This window comes from Hippoglossus stenolepis, chromosome 14, assembly GCF_022539355.2.
Source record: "Hippoglossus stenolepis isolate QCI-W04-F060 chromosome 14, HSTE1.2, whole genome shotgun sequence".
Taxonomy (NCBI): domain Eukaryota; kingdom Metazoa; phylum Chordata; class Actinopteri; order Pleuronectiformes; family Pleuronectidae; genus Hippoglossus; species Hippoglossus stenolepis.
The window spans coordinates 19,561,964-19,585,261 of NC_061496.1; the positions used below are offsets into that span (position 1 = coordinate 19,561,964).

Below are 23,298 nucleotides of genomic sequence, written 5' to 3' on the forward strand. Positions count from 1 at the left end.
TAGTACTTACAGTGCAGTTCAATGTTTTTCTATCCTATCTGACATGTTTGGATACATATTGTAGTGCAACAATGTGTACTAGTGCAGAGTCTGTTCTAAACCTGCCTGTTCTCTTGTCCTGTGTTGATGCTCAGGAGCTACTTCACAATTATACCTTGTCATTAGTGAGTCCTCCTCAAACACTTCTACAATATACTGCCACTTGTTATCGTTTGTGCGCTGGACGTTGTTTGCAGAGCTTTTTGTAAACAGTCTGTGGTGAAGAGTGAAGTTAGAAAACTTTTTGTTTATCCTACCTAGTTTATCTGCAGTTAAGATTTTATAGTAAAACTTTTGCATTAAATGAAACAGAATTAGCTTTTTTACTTTTAAAGTGTGTGGTTTATTTATAAGTTTGCATAGTTTACTTAACTACTGTTATTTGTTTACATTGCATGTTGGCTATTTCAGAGGTCTGTTCAGCAATCAACACATTCACATATCACATGTCCAAATCGCACCAAATTCAACGCTGAACTTGACCGGACCATTAAGAATACACACACAAAGTGTGAAGTCAATGAGATAAACGGTAAAATTATTATTCGGTTTTAGCCTGCAGAAGGATTTTCTCTACAAATGTATGACTCATATAAATATTAATTGTACTTTTTGAACATGCTAATTGCAAAGCTCAACTGTAAACCATACTCCATCTTCATTGGCATTGTCAGTACTCTATATACATTAATGCAAGTTTTCCAGTCAAAATCCCCTTTTTTCTGTTTTCTATTAAGATTTTGTAGAGCACCAATTAAATCCTGTAACAAAGACCTTAAAAACAGTTAATATATGTGTTGCCTGTACACTGTGTATTTTATTATTTTATTTTATTTATTTTAAATTAGTTCCTTACATATTCTATTTTTATGTATTTATCCGTCTGTTTGTTCATGTGTATTTTTAAGAAACAAACAACAACAAAAAAAAGTTAAATCATGCCGATGGAACAGACCCAAACGCAGACAGACAAACTCGGTTTTCAGAGAGCATGTCTATTTAACTAATGCCAGGTGACAAGGAGTCTCAGGGTGACTGGAAGTTTCCGTCGTGAGGCAGTGAAAAAGCACAAAAAATACAAAGGACAGGTACAAAAGACAGACAAAGACAAGAGACAACCGTCATGGTGAACCATGACAAAAATTATGCCCTGTTCCATTACACCTTGGAACTCAGCACTTGGAATGACGTCAAACCCCAAAAACCTGAGTTGATTGCGTACCAGTTATACCGGTTCATGCATTGCGCGGCATTTCACACATACCAACGCCATAGTAAAACGTCCACAGACAGTAATTGGACAGTACTGTGTGTACGTTTAATGACATTAGTGCTACTAAAAGTTAAATCTACAGCTTTCACTACTGTTGATACACTGCGCAGCCATCTTGAATTTCAAAGTTGGGGTTGGTGAGGTTCCTCTGACTTTCTGAGTTGAAATTCTGACTTAAGAGGGTGTTCCAATCTCCAATGTGTAATGGAACGTAACGTTATTGTTCTTCTTCTTTGTTCGATTTATTGGCAAGTGGCAACCAACCTCAAGGTGAATTACAGCCATCTACTGGATCTACTTCTTCTTCTTCTTCTTTCCCCCTGAGTCGGTAAGAACTCCATTGTCACAATTCAGAAGTGGCCTCTTCTTCCTCTTTGTTCGGTTTATTGGCGGGTGGCAACCAATGTCAAGGTGCATCACCGTAAATTATCCTACTTCTTCTCATTCTTCTTAGTTCCGTGTATTGGCTGGTGGCAACCTTTGTCAAGGTGCTTTACTGCCATCCACTATGTGTTCTTTCTTCTTCTTCTTGCAAGCCAAAATCCCAAGGCACACCTGTATTCTTATTCTTATTCATTCTTTATTCAAGAAACCCTTGTTATCATTCATTGTCGGGTTGGCTCGAGGTGTTGCTCTCCTTCACACTGGCTGTCAATCAAGGTCTTCGATGTGTCACACACTAATAATTCCTACCATCTGACAACTGCGGCAACTTAGGGTTCCGAAGGCTTTTTTAAATGATTTTTTAGGGTAAAGAATTTACCTCTGTATTGATAAATGAATGCATAAAAATAACATATAATAAATTTAAAAGTTATTCATAACTTTTTATTTCAGACTCCAGACATTGGTTGCACTGGTTTGCCTGGCTTTGTCTTCACAGAGGAGATGAGAGGAGAAAGTGTTACAACTCGATCAGATTAAGAAACCAGATAAATGTTTGGCGCACCGTTGCAACAAAGGAACATTTTTAGTCACACTTCACAAATTTAAATGATCACACTCTGGAGCCATGTACTAGTATAGTAGTATTGTATAATATTGTAAATTTCTCTCAAATTCCTATGGTACACCTGAATATACCTCAAGGCACACCATTTGGGAACCATTGATCTAGGCCATATTAAATTATTTGTGCTCACCTCCTGCTGTACTGCATAAAGGTGTCTCCCTGCGTTGGCAACATCCCAGCTATGCTGCCATTCTTTAATAATGTTTCCTATGATTATTGTTTTTGCTTCTGATTTACTAAGTGAAATGTCCATGATTTCTTCATGATTTAGTACTTGCTTAGCCAATACATCCACCCCTTTATTGCCCTTTATTCCTCTGTGTGCCAGTATCCACATAAAAGTAGTCACAATATTCATATTTGAAAATCTATACAAATATCTCATTAACTAAATCTTGCCTACTGTTAGATGAAAATTACTTTAACGACATTAATACTGAAGACAAATCTATACACAAAACAACCTTCCTGATTTGTAACTCTTCTACCCACTGTAATGCTACTGCAATGGCTACCATCTCCACCGTGTAAACTGACAAATGATCTGAGGTTCTCCTGTTCACTGAAACGTCTGGTATACTGAAACATCTGTACATAATGGAACAAATGTTTTGTATACTGTTTGCAATATATCTTCCACCAAAACTGCTATATTGCCACAATCTTTATGTCATTGCACATTTTCCAGAAAGTAGAGATCCGTAGACACTGAGGGGAACAGCCAGGGTGGTGTTACTGACAACAGTACAGTAGGGATGTAACTTTTCTGACTTAAGCCGTTTTCAGACATGAACTCCAGGTTCCAGGAAGTCATGTTCTCACATTGATTTCTCCTGGATTATTATGGACTATAAACTAGGAGATCAGGCGGATAAAGTCCATAGAAATTGCGAAGCGTCTCACTTGGACACTTGCGTTCACACATGCACATACAGAGGATCTGTACAGGAGCAGCAGAGCAGTGATAGAGACGAGCAGCAGTCCCCTCAGATCGAGTCACAGAAAGAGATGATACCCCCTCGTCATGGAGCAGAGCAGGAGCAGAGACGAGCAAATGACTGAGTAGGATCACATTTGTTCCCAGTTAGAGATGGGCTGGTGCTCTGTAAGATGTAAAGGTACAGTTTAATGACCAGTGAGAGATAACAATCTGCATGAGGATGATTCTCAGATTGTTGACCGACATATGACGAGCAACAAGGAGGTTATGTTTTTACCTTTGTCAGTTGAATTGTTTGTTGGTTTTTAAGCAGATCACACACAAACAACTGCACAGATTTCCACAAAACTTGGAAGGATGTTTCCAGACATGACCTGCGGGAAAAATCTGGAGAATTGGCTACAGAGCTACCCAGAGTTTGTCTTTCACTCATGCACAACACAGCAGCGTTCACAACAGTAACAAATCCTCTGCATTATTCAGGCGAGATGTGGAGCAGAAGGTTGCAGCAGACAAAGGCAGGAAGTGACATATTTACTCCACTGCAGAGATCACGTGATTTTCTTGACAACACACAGAATCCGGTGTCAGGTCAGCTGTCATGGCATGGTGTAGAAATAGCATTTCACTTTTTAGGACACGGTCTGAGTGTTTGGTTGATGAGCCAATCCACTGCAGTATAAAAGACCAAACTGGAAATTTGCAGTGGTTTCCCATCACAGCTGACCTGTTCACATTAGAACCATTAAGAGCATAGAAACATTGCTCAAGACCCACTTCTTCTCTCTAGCTTTCAGTTCAATTTGAGTTTGAGACCTTGATTTCACAGCTCATGTAAAGATACAGTTTAATGACCAGTGAGAGATAACAATCTGCATGAGGATGATTCTCAGATTGTTGACCGACACATGACGAGCAACAAGGAGGTTATGTTTTTACCTTTCTCAGTTGAATTGTTTGTTGGTTTTTAAGCAGATCACACACAAACAACTGCACAGATTTCCACAAAACTTGGAAGGATGTTTCCAGACATGACCTGCGGGAAAAATCTGGAGAATTGGCTACAGAGCTACCCAGAGTTTGTCTTTCACTCATGCACAACACAGCAGCGTTCACAACAGTAACAAATCCTCTGCATTATTCAGGCGAGATGTGGAGCAGAAGGTTGCAGCAGACAAAGGCAGGAAGTGACGTATTTACTCCACTGCAGAGATCACGTGATTTTCTTGACAACACACAGAATCCGGTGTCAGCCCTTATCACCACAAACTCTCTTGACATCTTTTTCGGTGACTTCTACATGTGTGACACTGCTTTTTCACTGGGACATTTTTGTTTTCTTTTTCTTTTTTTAATTTTTGTGTCTGTTGTGCGTCATCAACCCCTGCTGTGTTCACACATTGGATTCTGCTGGATTTCTACAGACTTTACACTTGGAGGCCAGACGGACATTTGCGTTCACACATGCACCTCCTGCAGAGAAAATATGGAGGAACTGCGGAGATCAGTGCATATCTGGAGCAGTTTTAGTGATTTTTAAGTCATATGAATGTAAGCTGACTTTTTGGGAAGTGTAATGGAAATTTTGCATTTTGAATGTGATGATGTATAAACAGACTTGTGTATCTAAAAGGTTAACTGTGGGTTAACTTAGGGTTCATGATTATTGCTCAGGGACTTTATCTTTATGGCCTCTTGAAGCCTGAAACTTAATGATGCCTCTGAGCAAATAATGCATTCCAAGGGTCTTTGTTTTGTAAATGAAGCCATGATGTCCCCACCCTGATAAAACATCAAAGAAGGTGATGGATACCTTCTTTTCCCTTGTGGGAGGGGGCTATTCGTTATAAGAACACAACTCTCATGTCTGTTCTTCACTCATTGTCCATGTCACACCAGGTGATGTGTATTTTGAGTCCATCTGCAGATGTAGAATTAAACTTACCGAAAGACAACTGTTTGACCTTTTGCTTGATTCACAGAAAATTGCAACTACAGGAAGAAAACTAATAAGAAATTAAATGACAAAAAAAAGTCACCAGCCTAAATGTGACATAAACCAATAATTAATCATACAATTTATTTTTCATTTAATTAAATTTATTTATTTTACCTTGTTACCATTTCATTAATTAAACAAAAGCAAACATATTTTAAACTGAACTAAATTTACAAATCACTAACTCCATCACACAGAATTAAATGTACAGGCAGAGAGACTAAGCAGGTCTTAAGAACATGATCATACAACAGTGAAAGCATCAGAATGAGCTGTCTCTCCTGTGATTTGCTTGCGTCTTGTCCTGTTACGCATTGATTCAGTGAAAAACGGTTCAGTGAGATGTTGCCTAATTCAGCGAGACTTGGCATGAACCTTGAAGGGGTGCGGCACTCGAGTCGTTCCAGTAACTCCTTCTGTACTCAGCTCTACTCCGTCAGGAACCGTGAAAGAGAACTTCTGAAGTAAACCTACCAAAAACAGAAACAGCTCCATCTTGGCCAGGCCCTCTCCAAGACACACACGTTTCCCTGAAGCGTCACACACACACAAACACACACACACACACACACACACACACACACACACACACACACACACACACACACACACACACACACACACACACACACACACACACACAGGTGTAAGAGCACAAGATGTATATTCTGGGTCATGTTTAAAATGGAGGTTAATCTGCATGGTGTACCTGCAGAGAAAGGCAGGTGAGCTTCTTTCCTCACAAACTTTCCCTCAGCATCCAGGAAGTGTCCGGGGTTGAAAGTGTCCGGAGTTTCCCACTCATCCTTGTCAAACAGCACCGAGGTCAGCATGGGCATTATGGACGTACCCTAAAAAACACGATTCATAGGTTAACACCAAGCAATGCTGCAACAACAACACTCACTTATTTCATTTCTCTTTCTTATATAAAGATGTAATGTTCTGACTTTAAATGACAATGTACCTTAGGTATGAAGTAACCACCCAGTGTTGTGTCCTTGGCAGCTACTCTGAGTCCATTCAGAGGAACAATGTTTCCCATCCTCTGGATCTCATGGATGACAGCGTCAGTGTAGGGCATGTTGGGTCTGTCGGCCATAGTGGGCTGACGGCTCTGTCCGATCACTCCGTCTATCTCTGCCTGGACTTTTTCTAGAAATTCAACAAATGAATGGTTTTAGCTTATGGCAAGGGGGAAACATTAAAAACTGTATGCCTCGGTCGGCCATCAAACATCTTGATCCTGTCTTCATGTCTGTTAGATTGCCACTGACACACATATATATTAGCTACTGCTAATCCATTTGCTTTTTTGTTGCATCTGATTCCTGAAGTGTTATTCTACGGATGAAAAATAAAATAAGCCATATTAATAGTTCCTATCCCTTTCCAAAAACCTGTAGCGTACTTCTTCTGGAATTTTAACCATGTTGTTAATATAGTGTTGCAATATATTGTAGTTTGTGTCATATATAATGTTTCGTATAGTGTTTAGTATATTAACATAGTGTAAAGCTGAACAATCGGATCATTGCAGATTGTAGCCAAGTTAAGCCAACATTGTATTCGTTGTTGTTGTTAACATTTCCATAGCAATAGCGAGCTCCACCAATCAGCAAGGTTGTGGGTCGTGTAGTGCTTCTCCTTGACATTGCAAATAAAACGTGTTTTTATTATAACACAGTTGATATATGAACTTGTGTCTTCTACAGGAGCATATAACATCGTTTCACAAGCTTGTAGCTTGTTGTAAGTCTACCTTGGATGATTACAATATTGTCTGGTAATCAAAATATCTATTCAGAAAGTGAATGGGATTTTTTACTTTGTAATCATGCTGTTAAGCTCTATAAAGATGGGCTGAAACATCATGATTGAAAGCTGTGATTGACTTGTGATTGGTCGAGCTTGTGTATCTGCCTGACTTTGCTACTGCAGCTCCACCCCCTGGAATGCTACTGCAAAGACTCTGGCTCCAGATGTGCAAGATGGCCGCGTATGTATCCAGGATATTTCTGCCTCATTTCTGGATAATAGGAGGAGGTGGAGATGTGTTGTCCATCTTGATACAGTCTATGGTCCAGAACAACTCAACATGGATGGATTCATTTAGTACTCATGGTCATGATTCCCTTAGGATGTATTGTAAAGACTTTGTTTATCCTTTAACATTTTAAGTAGCAACATTATCAGGTTAATCTTTTAGTCCATCACCCTCGCATTTGAATTAATTAGCCAATGTTAGCATGTTAACAACCTTAACAAAGAAGTTGATCATATATCATAATTCCTGCATAACATGATCATGTTAGCATTGTGTGTATCAGTGTGTCCGTATGCTGATGTTTGTATTAATAAGTATTAGCAAGTTACTAAGTATGGATAGATGCAAACTTCTGTTTCCTTCCTATTTCACAGCTTTCTATGCATCTTTGCATGTGACCTACCTTGGATCTCAGGGTTATTGATGAGATAAACCAAAGCCCACTGCAATGTGGTGGCAGTTGTCTCTGTTCCGGCCAGGAACATATCCACAGAGCACATAATCAGATTAGGGTCAGTGAAGCCCAGGTCATTGTCTTTGTGCTGTTCAAAGAGTGGATATAGTGGTGAATGATTAGCAGTTTGAGAGAGAGGGCTAAAACTCTATGTAAAACACATCTGGCCACGTACATTTTCCATTTCAATGAGGAAAGTGTCAATGTAGTCCCGGGGATTGCTGTGGTCCAGGTCCTTCTTGTGCCTCTGTAACTCCTGGTTCATGAAGTCTTGGAGGTCAATATAGTGGCTGAATAATTTGTTGTGAGGACCTGGCAAGTAGTTCATCACGTTGGGGAACGATTCATACAGCTACATGTAAGAAAACAGCAGAGGGAACAAAGTTAACATTTCCTTTCACCTTTGAAATTTTTACCAGAGACGTAGGCCTCCTGGTTACGGAGAATTGACCCCCTCAATTCCACCAGAGAGCGTCCTCTCTGGCAATGATTAAACTTTATGTGTGTTATTGACTTACGAAACCCCAAACGGAGCCCTCCAGCCTTATAACCTCTGACAGATATGTCAGCATGGTCTGGAAGTTGTGGTCGCTGTACTCATAGCGTTTTCCCATCACCATCTGGCAAATGATGTTGGATACAGCGTTGTTGAAGAGGCCTGCTGTGCTGAAAGGTTCACCTGGAAGAGAGGAGTCCATGTTAGGACAACTCCTCATGTGGGATTATGAGCTTATTGTATGCTGCATTTTAACCACCTTTCTCCTTCTCCATCTCCTCCTGCAGGTATCGGATCTCCTCACAGATGCTCTGCTCCATGAGACTTTTGCCCAGACCCAAGGTGCGTAAGGTGGACAAAGCAAAACGCCGCTGTTTCTTCCATGTTTCACCATTACTCATGAACAGACCACCTACACACAAGCATGCAGAGGAATAAAAGAGCGATCAACTTGCGGGAAGTCACTTCTGTTCTGCACTGGACAAAAGAAAGAGAGGGATGTTTCCACCTGAGCCGCCTTTGTATATCCTGTCAAACATCGGACTGTGTGGTCGATCCACAAAGTTCTCAGCTTGTGTCACTATGGATTCCTTCAACATCTTATACCCAGTCACAAACACCATCTTTTCCCCCCCGAGGCGGACACTGAACACGTTCCCGTAGACATCAGCCAGCTGCCGACATGAGAGGGAAAGATTCTGGTGAGCCAAGTATTTTTTAAATATTTAAATTATATACAATACCCGCTAATGCACAATGACAACGTGTCAACTATCCTTCTACATAAAAATAACAGATTATCAGGTAAAGCATTGTTTCAGGTTTCATTCTGTTAATGACTTTCTAAAAAGGAATCAAATATTAAATTTTTTCAAGTTGTTTGACCAAGTTATACATGTTGTTATAAAGCACATATGCCACTTTCCTGACAGAAACAATATGAATATTCAACTGAATATATATATGTTCTATTAATTCAATTAAAACCAACCAAGTTTAAATGTGTAAGAATGGGTCTGTTTTAACAGATTTAATGATATTTATTAATAAATGAACACTTAAATAACTTAAAAGCTGTGTAAGTTGAAACCTGTAATCTTTACCTTGGTAAAATAATGGTGTGGATGTTTGCTGTCCATACTGAAGAAATTCCCCACAATGGGCAGACCAGGCGGTCCTGGAGGATAATTTGGTGGATTCCTGTGTTTGATGAAATCTGCGATTAAAATAAAAATAAACAGGAACAGAAACAACCCCGTAAGGTCGAAACTGAGCAAAAAATCATAAAGCCACATGGTTTCAAAAGCCAAAGCAGCACCGGGAGGAAGGTCTGTTTTTTCCAATACTTTCTCTTCTGACCAGTGTAACATTAGTGTCAACCCTTTTATTTTGGCCAGCAACACAATTAAAACAATCAGTACAGAGTCTGTACAAAGTTGCTGACATTGTACTTGTGTAACCAGTTACAGATAACCCACGCCTTCCTTTCTATCAACAAACTAGACCTTTGTCAGGGTAGATGTGAGGAAACTTAAAGCAGTAGTACTATGCACAAACTTTGTTTAGTTTTTCCGTCACTGTGTGCAAAACATACGCAGTGTTTCAGTGTACTTATACATATATTGCATATGTACAGTAGTGTACACCAACAAGCTGTCATGGCATGGTGTAGAAATAGCATGTCACCTTTTAGGACATGGTCTGAGTGTTTGGCTGCGTGAGTGTGGCGCCACGGTTCCTGGTTTCCCACCAACTCACTTGCAAACAACGAGCCAATCCACCGCAGCATAAAAGACCTTTGCAGTGGTTTCCTCTAACAGCTGATCTGTTCGCATTAGAACCATTAAGAGCATAGAAACCTTTAAATCATTGCTAAAGACCAGCTTCTTCTCTCTACCTTGCAATTCTAGCTGAGTTTGAGACCTTGAATTCATTTGTTCTCGTACAATATTTTATTGTCAATTATTTTAGATTATTTATGATGTTTAATGTTTATTGCTTTTTTTTTTTTCTCTGTTTTTATATCTATTTTTATATTATTTTACGTTTGAGCTTGTTCAACACTTTGGTCAAAGCCAAGTCTCATCCATATCATGATCCAAAGGTTGAACTTCACCTGTATACATTGAAAGACTTATCCCTCAAAGTAGAAGCTCATGAAACAAATCTCCAGTTTCTTAGAAATGGTAGAAATTGATTTTCAAAACACAAGGAATATCGAGCAACACAATAATTTCAGTGTATATAGCTACACTTCTTCTTTTTAAATATGTTATAACTTACATCCTTTGTATAGTCCCTCATTAACAAAAAGTAATTTAAACTTTCTGTCCTTTTTCTTTCTTAATTTGAATTGCAGTTATGAGAATGTGGGGATTTATTCAAATATTGGGGAGATGCAGACATTTGTGGTGAATGAAGATTTAGTTTTTTGTGTAGTTGTTGGGATCCATTTGAATCACATGAACTATGATCTGTTACAAGAAAGTGAAAGGGGAATTTGTGTTTTTTAAAACAAGGCATAGACAACAACTAAAACAAAAATAAACATAGGCAACAACTATTTCTGAGGGGTTTGTGTTATTGGTATTATAAGGGCCCGAGCACCGACAGTGCGGAGGCCCTATTGAAATTGTAATGATTATTTATTATTATTGAAGTTAGAGTTTGATAAGGAAGTTGTGGAATCACTGTTATATAAGTAAGTAAAAGTTGAAGTTTAACAACCAACTTATCTAGATTAGGGGTCATTAAGAGATCTAAAGTTCAAGAGCTGTTTGTTATGTCTTATGAATACATAACATAACAAGTCAGTATGAGCTCATTAAATTAATGGATCAACTGTTGATTTTCATATGGTAGTGAGCTTGTTACTGAAGTACCTGAGGACCTGTATATAAAAGCTTGTCACATCAGTGATCAGCAAATATACTGTGGAACGGAAAATTCTAATGAATAATTCAGGCTAACCACTGAGTACACTAAAACAACAGAGAGGAGTGGTTTGGGTAAAACGTTACTTAAAGTTTTGTCGGTTAAGTTTTGATCATAAACAACAAAACAGGTTTTCACATTCTAAATAACTTTAAAAAACCCGGCTGTGGGTGGACCGTGGAAATAATGGCTTAAATTTGCTGCAAGAACCAAATGAACAGGAATTGAGTGTGCTTAAGCCAAAGAATTTTGTCATTATGGTTATTTACTTTTTATCTACACACGGAACTCAAGTCATTCTCAGTATTTTTCAGTTACAAGTTCGATATACAATCATTGTCTTATTGTTTCACTTAAGATGATGGACCTTTGATGCGTTTACACAATTATACGAATACAAATCTTTGATTTTGTGGCCGCAAGAAGACTGTGGACGTCCTGCTAATTGATGCTTCTGTTTTGGATGGGATGATGGAGAGCCATCAACGGGGTATGGCGAGCATCCTGAACTCGTCTGGTGAATGGGTAAAGCCCAGCACACCCTCCAAGCTGGGCATTTCTCCAGGAACAGGAGAGAAGGTGAAGCGTTGGAGGAGAGACGTAAAGAACAGAAGCAGCTCCATTCTGGCCAGGGGCTCCCCTAAACACACACGTTTACCTGGGGGCGGAGACAGATGAGATTGAAGATTCTGCACTTACAACCTATTATAAATGTTTTAGTAGCAACTCTTGTAAGACAAAGAGTTTTAAAGAAATCAACGAGTATAGAATGAACCTGCTGAGAATGGCAAGAAGGCGTCTCTCCTGCGGAACTGACCCTCTGCATCCAAGAAATGCTCGGGATTGAAGGTGTCTGGAGTCTCCCACTCATTCTTATCAAACAGCACAGATGATAGCAGTGTAGTTATACCTGTGCCCTGGAAAGAGTCATGCAATGCTTTTTTAACCAGCTGTGAATGAATCATTTGCAAATTTCACAACTTGACATTCATCTGGGTGAGTGTGGACAACAGTCTCCTACCTTGGGTATAAAGTATCCTCCCAGTGTCGCGTCTTTACTCGCCATTTTGGGAAATCCCATCGGAACAATGTTTCCCATCCTTTGAGTCTCGTGGATGGCGGCGTCAGTGTAGGGCAGGTTGGGTCTGTCGGCCATAGTTGGCTGACGAGACTGTCCTATAACCCTGTCTATCTCTTCTTGGACTTTCTCTGCAGAGTGAGGAAGCAGAGCCAGTACCACAACATTGGCCATTAAACACAGCACTCCAGTCCTTAACATAATTAATGAGGATGAATTGACTGACTCTGTATCTCTGGGTAGTTTATCATGTATACGAGCACCCAGCGTAAAGTGGTGGCGGCTGCTTCCGTCCCGGCCTCGATCAGGTCAAGCGTGCAAATCAGCAGGGTTTCAATGTTGAAGCCAGCCTGAGGATCATCTTTATTCTAATGAGTCAACAATAAAACAGGTTATTTTAAAACATTACTCACAGGGCTGTGGCCTTCATACTTTACAATTCACTGATGGAACATGATATTTAACAGTCATTCTCATCGAGGACTTTAACATCTTAATTTCCCAATAGAATATAAAGACACAGACATCACTCTCTCTCAGCATGGCTCACTGAAGCTGTTGGCTCATCATGAATGCAGCAACTGACATAAACAGTATTAGAGATTATTGGGTTGTTATGGCACCAGTGCTGAGCAACTATAAAACGATCCCGTTTAGGTATGACACAGTTGTAAATAATTTTTTTTTTTTAATGAAACTTTTCCGATGGTTCAGAATAAACTCTTTCAAACCAGTAACTACTTTAAATGTTGTGGCTGATCAGTGTAAAAGTATTTTATAGGCATGGAAGGATGGATTTCAATCTGAACAGAAATCTGAAATTTTTTAAAACGCTTGTGGTTGAGGTCTCTAACAGTGGAAGAAATAGATATTCATACTGTTTTCTTGTTTTGTCCATGTTATGATAATGGGCTGATTAATAGTGTTTCTTTGTTAAAATTTCCACGAGGAGAAAAAATGTCAAATTTTAACAAAATCCCACTTACTGAAAGCGTAATAAAGATCATACCTTCTCAATCCCAGACAGGTATACATCTATAAAATCTCGAGGGTCTTCAGAGTTCCACTCCTCCTGGTGCTTCTCTATTTCCTTCCTCAGGAACTCTGTGATCTGTGCGTAGTTGGCGTGGACTTTCTGGTGAGGCCCTGGCAGGTACTTCAACAAGCCAGGGAAGGCATCATACAGCTGTTTGATGGGACACAGTCTCAAGTCAGCCATAGACAAGGCTTCTATTTTCATTTGAAAATGTTTTCCTTTTACTGTTAGAAAAGTATATGTCCAAAGTACCTTTTTATATTCAATTTGGTATAAGATTATGCATGCATATCTATCTGTCTTAAAATAAACTGGATGTAGCATATCATGCTGCCTCACTGTAAATTATATGAAAATGTTCAGTGAAAATCATTGTGGTTTATAGAGGGACCACCTGTATCCTTTTTTATTTTTTTGCTTTAGTGCTGAAGTTATGGCAACACTTATAGCTACAATAAGAGAAAATCTGAAAGAAAATTAAATCCTAACCACCTGAACAGAGCTGGTTTGATTGAATACTTTTTCTTTCATGCTCCATGTGAGCTGCAAGGTGTTTTAAACCGGGAATCATTACCCTCTCTTAGCATGTTTAGAAATATTTTAAAATCAGTATTCACAGAACAATATCATTGCATCCATAGGATTTTATCCCATTGATTCATTAATTCCTGTAAGTGTCTGTTCTGTGATTTAGTCTGTTCACAGTGTTCTAGTTCTTTTTGTGTTATTTGTCATTCATTAATTTGCGGCCCGTCTTGAACAAGACTCCCTGGCAGAAGTGATATTATATCTCAATGAGAGCTTTCCTGGTTGTAGGATAATTAAGTAAAGACAGAGATGAGCAGCACAGTTTGTTTTTTGATCACAAGATAATACTTCATACAGGAATTACCTGAGTCTGAGGAGAACCAGCGAGCACAACGGCCTCATTGTCCAGCTCCAGAACCCTGCGAAAGCTTTCGTCACTGTATTCAAAGCGATGCCCGAACACCACAGAGGAGATGATGTTACCGACTGCAGTGGTCAGGGTGTAGTGGGGGTTGAAGGGTCTTCCTGGGAATATACAGTAGTCAATTCAACTCAAATGATAAATCACACTGGAAAAATCACAAATAATTTACGCAAAGCTACTGTATCTGCTTGCCTTGTTCCCCTTTGAACGCTTCACAGAGACAGTTGCTTTCCACTTCAAGATATTTCTCCAGGGACTTCAGGCCCTCTCCGAAGTGACGCAGGTGAGTGTTGGCAAACTTCCTCTGTTTCCTCCACAAGTAACCATTGCTCAGTGCGATGCCTGTGAACTTGTCACATTAGCTTGTTGACAAACAGAACAAAGATTCATGCATGTAGTTTCAGAATAACGTGTATACTGGGCAGAGTTTATTGATATGCTGCCTTTTCATGTGTTTGAACTCTTGTCACTAATGACAACCTACAGTACTTTGAACAGATACAGTTAACAGTTGTGACTCTCTAACCTCTCCTGTACTGGAGACCTGTTGGGAGGGATGAGATGTCGGTGCCAACGTTTTATCGCCACACAGATGTGGCATTCAAAAATGATCCAGTAGTTGCATGTGCATTGGTTGTCGATATCATGATTTCTAGTCAAATGCTTCAACACAGCATAAAAAACGATTTAATTGGAGAAAAAACATCTCTTGCAACATTTATTCATTAACTCACCGAGGCCCTTGAAGACAACATGGAAGAGAGGAACGATGGGTCGATCCACAAAGCTGTCCAGCTGGTTGACGAGTGCCTCTTTGACCATCTTGTGTCCTGAAATAAACACCATCCTCTCGCTGCCTCTCCTCAAGCTAAACACTGGCCCATACTCCTGAGCCAGCTGGATTCAAAAATAAAAATTACTCATCAAGAGAGAGGATGTTTTGAAAAGAAACACAGATATTTTTTCAGAAGAAATGCCAATTGTCAATGGCCAAGTACATCATTGCTAACCACAAATTCAAACATTAAACTTCTCAACCGCTGCAACAAGAGTTTTGTGTCGATCTATTGTTTGGGCTAATTAGTGTTAGTTTCACCTTGTTAATGTTGTAACCTGTGTTGATGCAGTTTACAATTGTTTCCTCCACCAAGAAGGTTATGTTTTAATTTGCGTCTGTTTGTTTGTTAGAAGGATTATGCAAAAACTACCAAATCAATTTCCCCGATAAATGTTGTTTGAGTTAAATACTTGAACATGTACAGATATGCAATTGACAAATGATAACAAAACATTCCTCCTGATGTCATTACGCTGTGTGTGTGTGTGTGTGTGTGTGTCTGTGTGTCTGTGTGTCTGTGTCTGTGTCTGTCTGTGTGTCTGTGTAGAAAATAACTCAGAAAATCATGGACAGCTTTTCACCAATCTTTGTATGAATCTCATGTTGTGGTCTCCTGCTCTGGCTCATAGTATACTCTATAGGCCACCATGTCTTTGTTCCCATGCTACTGTAGAGATATTTGCAGCACTCCTTGCTCCACTGCTCTCTCTCTCTCTTTCTCTCTCCCACAAGTTCATTGGCTCATTAAAACATCCATACTGTTTTTACTTTCCTCAGCAGGATTTAGTAAAATTGGTACATACCACTTGTACAATTGTGTGTTGCTATGACAAGCCTCCAGCTCTCAACAGGCAGACAGACCTACCCTCACTGTGCATCTGGTGCACATTATAGTGTACTGCATGTGTGTTCATAAGGCAATACCACTTAGTAGCAACATAAGCAAATTGGGGTTTACACAACACGTGCGTATTCCATGGTCCCCATATAAATATTTTGTTATTCTTGTTTGTTTAAATATATAAACAAGAATAATAACAAGTAATACCAGAGGTTAAATCAGAAACAGAGACACCTTATGAACCATCCTATAGGGATGGAGGAGGTGTATGTGGGAGCCAGGATAGGAAAAGATTTAAAAGGAAGCAGTAAGATTTGTAATGATGAAGATGCTTTACATTGTACGTGAAATATTTGGCCAATGTGGTTGTCATGTTGACATAGATACTTTCTCTAATTTGTTCATGGACACTAAAGAGCGACTCTGCTGTGCTCATGCACACTCTCTATGAAGTGTCAGTGTTCATCTCACCTTCTCCATTGTTTTGAAGTCAACTCCAGTGAAGACATTTCCTAGAAAAGGCAGGGCCCATGGTCCAGGTGGAAGGTTGTGAGGCCTCCAGTTTCTCATCACATCAGTCAAAAGCAACAATGCAAAACCAAACAGGAGCCAACCAGTGAAGTCCATGCAATCAAAAATAGCTTGAAAAATCATAATGAAGATGTTTCAAACAGCCCTCTGAAAAATCCTTGTTGATCCCCTCACATGTGAGTACGGAATGGAGGAGACCAGGAAAAAACAGGCTCTCAGGAAATGTTATGTAACGGTGGTGGCCTCTCAGGACCTCTGGCCTCCTTTGTGAAGTGAAAAACAAGACTGAAGCTTGAGCTCTTCCAGCTGACTGCTGACTGTTTGCATGTGGCTGCATGTCAGCAAGGTCCTCCAAATAATTCAGATAAAAAAATACTTTTCAGTGATCACTTAATATCAATGAATAAGTAAATAACATAAGGTAAGAATATGTATTGAAAGATATTATATTTTATCTTATTCTAGAGCTTAGTGTCAGTTCTCTGTCTTTATCTCCATCGCAGGTCAAACCTCCTCCAAGGGGATAATGAGCCAGAAACAAACGTCTATAAGTAACAAAGAATGGACTGGAAGAAAACACTGGACTGTTCTGTATTATATAAACAAATCAATGATGGATTCATTGGCAGGACGAGCTGCTGACGCAAACAGGAAAACAGAAAGACCAGCAGATAGGTTTCTAATAATCGGAGCTGTGTTTAGTCACGGCAGCTCGCTTATATCGCTCTTAAACATCTAATCATAGATAAGTGAAGGAATGGAGACTGTGTCCTCTGTATATAAACCATAAAAGGCCCCACCATATACCATAAACTATAAACCCCTTCTTTTGGCAATCGATTTCCCTCATCATAACGTAAATATTACTCAATAAGTTCATACTTTTCATAAATCTTTCTTTATACATTTTCTGGAATTTACCAATATTTGAGCAACATTGTAGGTCATTGTGCAATGTAGTGGGTGCATAGGGACAATTGAAACCCACATTTCTGCCCTCAAATAGCTCTAGTATTAACATCAATATTTTCCAAAAGAAACAATCAGCATCAGACTTTAATAAGATGAAGCTATACATCCCCTCCTACCCAAAACAAAACCAAGCAAAAATAACACACACAGACAGACTAACAATGAGTGAGTATCGCTTGTTACACAAAGGACCTTTGGTATGATCAGTTCAGATAGTTGGCATTGCTTCATTAGTTAACCATTAACACTCAACAATGCCACGTTGAAAGAGGCCAGAAGTCATGCATCATGCAACATGAAGTTTGAATGTTCAGTTTGCAGAGAAATATGAAAACTATTAACATCCCTGCCTCTTCGTTGGAAGGATTGTGTTCATTAATGGATACAAACTTGTGAGAGAAGCCCTCATTGAAAACAGACAGGACCACACAGACCACTAATCCAGACTTAAAGGTTCAGTGTGTAAGATTTAGATGAAGGGGATCTATTGGCCAAAATAAATATAAAATAATCCTATGTTTTCACTGGTGTGTAATTATCTAAATTGTATGATTTGTCGTTTTTACCCTCAAATGGGCAACTTTATATTTAAATACTTTATATTTACATTGGAAGCTGCCATGTTTTTTACAGTAGCCCAAACTGGACAAACTAAACACCTTTTGAGTTTTATGGACAACTGAAGGCTCCACAGGTTCTCTGTCATGTTTGGAAGCAGAGGGTGAGGTGAGGGGTATTCAGCTGCAACATGCAACTTCACCACTAGATGTCACTAAATCCTTCACACTGACCCTTATTTAAAAGGAAATAACAGATTGAATTTATGTGCAAATACAGAATAACACAAACATAAATTAGATAGTGGTCTACTCTTATCACTTAATCAAAGCACTTTATACTACAAGCCACATCCACCCACTCACACACTAATACAATGTCACAAAATGCTGCATTCACTTTTCTGCCTCTCACTGACTCCGGAGCGGTTTCAGCTGTGCCAGTGGAGGTGCTGGCAAGAGCACACACCTGGAGGAGATGAGAGAGAGAGAAACACAAACTGAGACATTAAAGATTAGCAAAGCTTTTTCCATCTACAGCTGTTGTCGTTTTTACTGCTCTGATTTCACTGTTCAAATCCCCATGTTGTGGCTGTAGCCCCTACACATTGTATGTTCTCATGTAATGGTTTGTATTTATATAGCGCTTTTCTAGTCTTGATGACCACTCAAAGCTCTTTACAGTACAGTTCTACATTCACCCATTCACACACACATTCATACAGTGCATCTATTAGCAGCACTTTGTTGTTCTATGAGGGGCAATTCGGGGTTCAGCATCTTCCCCAAGGACACTTCGGCATGCAGATGGGGAAGATCGAACTGCCGACCTTCAGGTTGGAGGACGACCACTCTACCCCTCAGCCACAGTCACCCCGTGTGAAACTGCAATGTGCGTTTTGTCTATGCCCCCCCCCCTTTTTTTTTTAACTATAATTACATGGCATGGACTAATGACATGGCTGTGAAAACCCGGCTTTCCAGACTTCGGTTTTGTTTCTGCACACGAGGATACCCACTACTTAGGGAAATGCTTAAAAATCATTTTATCTCTTTTCCACGAAAATTGCCCAATTCTTTCTCACTTGCTCCACAGTCAGTTTTTTAACTTATTCAATAAAACACAGCTTAGTTTAACAAGACTTCATCAGTTATTTTCAACATTATTTACATTAGAAGAAAGCAGAAATGTGATATGAATGAGTGTCCATTTGGCGCTCCTTGTGACGTCATCAAGGTGGAAAGGGTGTGAGACTGTGTGTAGTACCTTACACTTCTTACTTCTCTGTAGATGTTCAACCCGATGCACTGGCTCATGAAGTGGCTGCCTGGACCTCACAACAGGATATTCAGTCTGACACATGAGATTGTTGACTATATTGAGAGCAAGATAACAGAACACAGAGAAACTCTCAACCCCTCAACACCAAGAGACTACATCGACTCTTTACTTATTGAAATGGAAGTGGTCAGTGTAATTCCTTTTAGACATTTTCTTTTTAAGATATTTTTGGGGCATTTTTTCCTTTGATAGGACAGTGTTAGCATGAAATGGGGTGAGAGTTGGAAAGACATGTAGCAAAGGGTCAGGTCGTGTTATGTTATGTTATGTTATGTTATGTTATGTAGATAGCGGCTGCTAGTCCTCGTCATCATCTCATCTCCTCTCATCTCTTCTCCTCCTGTTTTTCTCCCTAGGCCGGTGTCCGTTCCGTCAGTACATGCCCAGCAAACCGGCGAAATACGGGATCAAGTCGTGGGTGGCCTGCGATGCGAAATCAAGCTACGCTTGGAAGATGCAAGTCTACACCGGAAAGCCGAACGGCGGACACCCAGAACGGAACCAGGGGTTGCGGGTAGTGCTCGATGTAACGGAGGGACTGCACGGTCGTACCGTCACATGCGACAATTACTTCACCTCCTACAAACTAGCGCGGCAGCTCCTGGAGAGGAAGCTCACCGTGGTCGGCACGGTTCGGAAGAACAAGCCCGAGCTCCCGACCGGGCTGCTCGCGGTCAAGGGAAGAGAGGTGTTCTCATCCAAGTTCGCATTCACGCCCACCGCCACTCTTGTGTCCTACATCCCAAAGATAAACAGGAATGTGGTGCTCCTGAGCACACGGCACCCCGAGGCCGACATCAGCGACCGCTAGGACGGGAAACGGTCATCGTCCTGGACTACAACCGCAACAAAGGTGGCGTGGACAACCTAGACAAGGTGATCGGAACGTACAGTTGCAGGAGGATGACCGCGCGCTGGCCCCTGGTCGTCTTTCACAACATTCTCGACATCTCTTCCTACAACGCCTTCATGATATGGAGAGAGATCAACCCAGCCTGGATCAAGCGGAGGGTGTTCCTAGAGCAGCTGGGAAAGGCTCTCGTGACTCCGTTCATCGCACGAAGGGAGCGCATCCTCCGCACGGACGCGTCCGCCGCGGTTGTGAAGGCTGTAAAAGCCGCTGCCGCCGCCGCACAGAGAGCTCTTGACTACGACGCTCGACCCGAGTGTCCGGCCTCCTCCATAGCCCTAGCAGCAGCCCGCTGGGCCAGTGAAGAGGAAGAGGTGTCAGATATGCCCCAGGAAAAAGGACTGTAAAACTCACACCGTGTGCCGCGGGTGTAACAAATACATCTGCAAGAGCTGCTCACTTGTCTATTGCCCTACGTGTGCGTCCTAATATTGGGTGGGCTATGTGAGGGGGCCAACACCCGGGGGAAGCAGGGACAACACAAGGGTTAAGTCACTTAAATACAAGAATACAACCAATAGTAGGCCCTTGACTCTAGTATATGCTGCCAAGTGGGATGTGTTGTCCATGCAGATTCATGTTCATGTTTCATTTTCACTGTGCGCAGACAAAGTCCAGGCTGAGATAGATGTTGTGGTAGGTTCATCTAGACAGCCCTCCATGACTGACATAGAGAACATGACTTACAGTGATGAAGTCATCCACGAGATTCAGAGAATGGGTGACATCCTATCATTTAATGTGGCTCACACGACAAACAAGGACACCAAGCTCGACAAGTACACAAGCCCAAAGGTACAGAATGCACATTCAAGGAAGATCTGTTTTATAAGAGCATTTTCTTATTTCTCAGTTAGAAAGCTCATTTAATATTTTGGAAAACAATCAGGATTCATATACTGAATATGAATTTATAACTAGAAAGGCATTCAGAGAGCTCATACCTCCACCAAGGCCAACAGTCCCCATATTCATTGGCTCCCTGTCCGTTTTAGAATAGATTTAAAGATTTTACTGATCACTTTTAAAGCACGTCAGGGTCTGGAGCTGGAGCTTTTGATCATACGATCTTAATCATGCCGCTGTAGATGTTCAGATTTTTTGGAGCGTTATAGAAACTTCTTATCCACATGGGCTTAAAAGATTAAGGCATTTTGACAAAATTATCAATGATGATTTATCAGTATTTTCAGATAATATGATTATTAGGGTTAAATGTGCAGAACAAAGTTTGATCAAAGTTTATTATTACTCTGTTTTTGAAGGGCACCATGGTTTTACCCACACTGCACTCTAGTCCTACATGATGAGTCCATGTGGTAAACGCCACTCTCCTTCAACCCTCAACACTTTTGGACCAGGATGGTCAATTCAGAAAGAGAGAGGCCTTCCTCCCCTTCTCCGCGGGTCAGTCCGAAGTTACAACCCTCTGAAACTCAGTTCTATGTTGATCTATCCAAGAGCTTTGTGAAGAGAATTAAAATAAGATATTGTATACAATTACTTGCCATCAGTTGTTTGGCTGTGTAACAAAAGATAAGACAGTTGGGAGAAGATTATCTACCTTATCGTAAGGCTGTTCCTAATAGGACCAAAGTGAATCCCTTGTAGATTTCATGAATCAAACTAATCAGCAGTATTGTGTATTCACAGGTAAGTGTGTGTTTCTTTGGGAACAGCTTGCCAGGATGGAGTTATTTATCTTCTTTACCTCCCTCCTTCAGAGGTTTTCTTTCAGGGCAGCTGCAGGAGAGCAGCCCTGTCTGGAGTACAAGCAGGGAGCCACTCACTGTCCCAAACCCTACTGCCTCGGTGCCGTCCCACAATAGAGTCTCATTCATCCTCAGGCTTAAGTGCAAAAATAGTGTCACATGTAAACACAACATACGTTGTACGTGCATATGAACACTGGTGATTGGCATAAAGGATAAACCAAAAAAACCCAGCAGATTAGTGGCAGTGGCTATGTAGTTAATCACATACTGTGAGTAAGTATGGAATATATATTCAATATATAACATAAAAATCATGCATTTATCACTGTATTACTAACTGTAAAAACAAGAGCATATAGGTAAAAGTAAAAGTGTACATATCTATATACATATATATTATTAGTATAATAGTAAAATAGTGATACAGTAGTGTTTATAATAGTATAGTAAGAGACAACTATAATGGTTTAGTTGTTTTGTGATGGTATAATAATAATGATATTAATGTTGAGTATGATAACAATAATATAATAGTAATGATGATATGTATACTTTGTATATATGCTCTATGATGATGCTATGTGGACAAGGCCTAACAATATGTAGACAGGGTGATTATACACAGTGTAAATAAAGAGCTGTAATAACTGGCAGACGTCTTCCTAGTCTTTAAATATGAATATAATAATCTTCATAATAACATGGGGCCCAGCAGTGATGAGAGGCTGGGACTCACTAACTGTCTGCACCACGTATGTTTATGTATCTGTACCTCTATGTTAAAATATGTTGTTAAAATCTGATTTATTACTCCTCTCCTACAGTTTGAGTAAAGCACCATTTGGAAGTTATTTTATTCATCTCAATCACTAGCCTTTTTTAAAAAAGCTATTATATATTATTAAAATAATGTTCTATTCAAATATGCGACGAAGGGGAAGTATTTTTCTACCTTGATTTCCAGTAGATTTTGTCAGACTTTCTAAAACCTGACTTGTGTCATAATGAATAACAGTTATGCTTCTCTCTCAGACCCCTGTGTGTTCACATGGTGGTTAGAGTCTGAGGTTTGGCAGGTGAGAAAAACCCAGAGAGCCATGCTACCACTCTGATTGCTGCTTACCAGCCTGACACTGTGTGATACCTGCTGCTATAAGGAATTTAGTTTGCACCATTCAGTTGACTGGATAAATCGTCTATCTGTGATGTGTGAAGCGGGACAGACATTTTTAATTAACTCATGTACTTTTGGCCATCCTCGTGCATCAACAACCGACTTCTATAATTGACATATATAAAAGTTGCCCTTTTATCTGTTTCCCCCTTCATGAA

General features: G+C 40.1%; 3 protein-coding genes across 4 annotated transcripts; 1 reads left to right on the forward strand and 2 right to left on the reverse strand.

Annotated features, from left to right (window-relative positions):
• Positions 1–5,346: 5,346 nt before the first annotated feature.
• Positions 5,347–11,299, reverse strand: LOC118121031 (cytochrome P450 2J4). Its single transcript, XM_035176637.2, has 9 exons — positions 9,364–11,299; positions 8,769–8,934; positions 8,520–8,672; positions 8,283–8,443; positions 7,940–8,116; positions 7,714–7,852; positions 6,231–6,418; positions 5,973–6,114; positions 5,347–5,793 (listed from the first exon to the last, which is right to left on the reverse strand). The coding sequence occupies exons 1-9, from the start codon at positions 9,628–9,630 to the stop codon at positions 5,618–5,620; spliced, it is 1,569 nt and encodes a 522-aa protein (XP_035032528.2). The 5' UTR covers positions 9,631–11,299; the 3' UTR covers positions 5,347–5,617.
• Positions 11,300–11,439: 140 nt separating this feature from the next.
• On the reverse strand, positions 11,440–16,672 carry LOC118121032 (cytochrome P450 2J2). 2 transcript variants are annotated; one of them, XM_035176638.2, is made up of 9 exons: positions 16,411–16,672; positions 14,995–15,157; positions 14,453–14,602; positions 14,201–14,361; positions 13,282–13,458; positions 12,499–12,640; positions 12,216–12,403; positions 11,970–12,111; positions 11,440–11,852 (listed from the first exon to the last, which is right to left on the reverse strand). In XM_035176638.2, exons 1-9 carry the CDS (start codon positions 16,591–16,593, stop codon positions 11,677–11,679), a joined length of 1,482 nt encoding a protein of 493 aa, XP_035032529.2. In that variant the 5' UTR covers positions 16,594–16,672; the 3' UTR covers positions 11,440–11,676. The 2 variants fall into 2 exon arrangements, with proteins under 2 accessions (XP_035032529.2, XP_035032530.2); XM_035176639.2 differs by lacking the exon at positions 16,411–16,672 and having other exon boundaries at positions 14,453–14,609; positions 14,995–15,151.
• Positions 16,658–22,099, forward strand: LOC118121284 (cytochrome P450 2J2). Its single transcript, XM_047342991.1, is given in 7 exon segments — positions 16,658–16,699; positions 19,291–19,467; positions 20,825–21,046; positions 21,517–21,546; positions 21,548–21,596; positions 21,599–21,658; positions 21,905–22,099. Coding segments are annotated over 7 exon segments (756 nt in total). The 3' UTR covers positions 22,081–22,099.
• The last annotated feature ends 1,199 nt before the right edge of the window (positions 22,100–23,298 follow it).

What these genes read in the sequence shown, in the direction of transcription:
- LOC118121031 (XM_035176637.2), bottom strand. Translation starts at nt 9,630, where the DNA reads ATGTTACACTGGTCAGAAGAGAAAGTATTGGAAAAAACAGACCTTCCT. An exon ending in GATATACAAAGGCGGCTCAG is followed by an intron (nt 8,673 to 8,768) that starts GTGGAAACATCC and finishes GCTTGTGTGTAG; the next exon opens with GTGGTCTGTTCATGAGTAAT. An exon ending in TCACCTGCCTTTCTCTGCAG is followed by an intron (nt 5,794 to 5,972) that starts GTACACCATGCA and finishes GTGACGCTTCAG; the next exon opens with GGAAACGTGTGTGTCTTGGA.
- LOC118121032 (XM_035176638.2), bottom strand. Translation starts at nt 16,593, where the DNA reads ATGATTTTTCAAGCTATTTTTGATTGCATGGACTTCACTGGTTGGCTC. An exon ending in AAACTACCCAGAGATACAGA is followed by an intron (nt 12,404 to 12,498) that starts GTCAGTCAATTC and finishes CTCACTCTGCAG; the next exon opens with AGAAAGTCCAAGAAGAGATA. An exon ending in CTTCTTGCCATTCTCAGCAG is followed by an intron (nt 11,853 to 11,969) that starts GTTCATTCTATA and finishes CTCCGCCCCCAG; the next exon opens with GTAAACGTGTGTGTTTAGGG.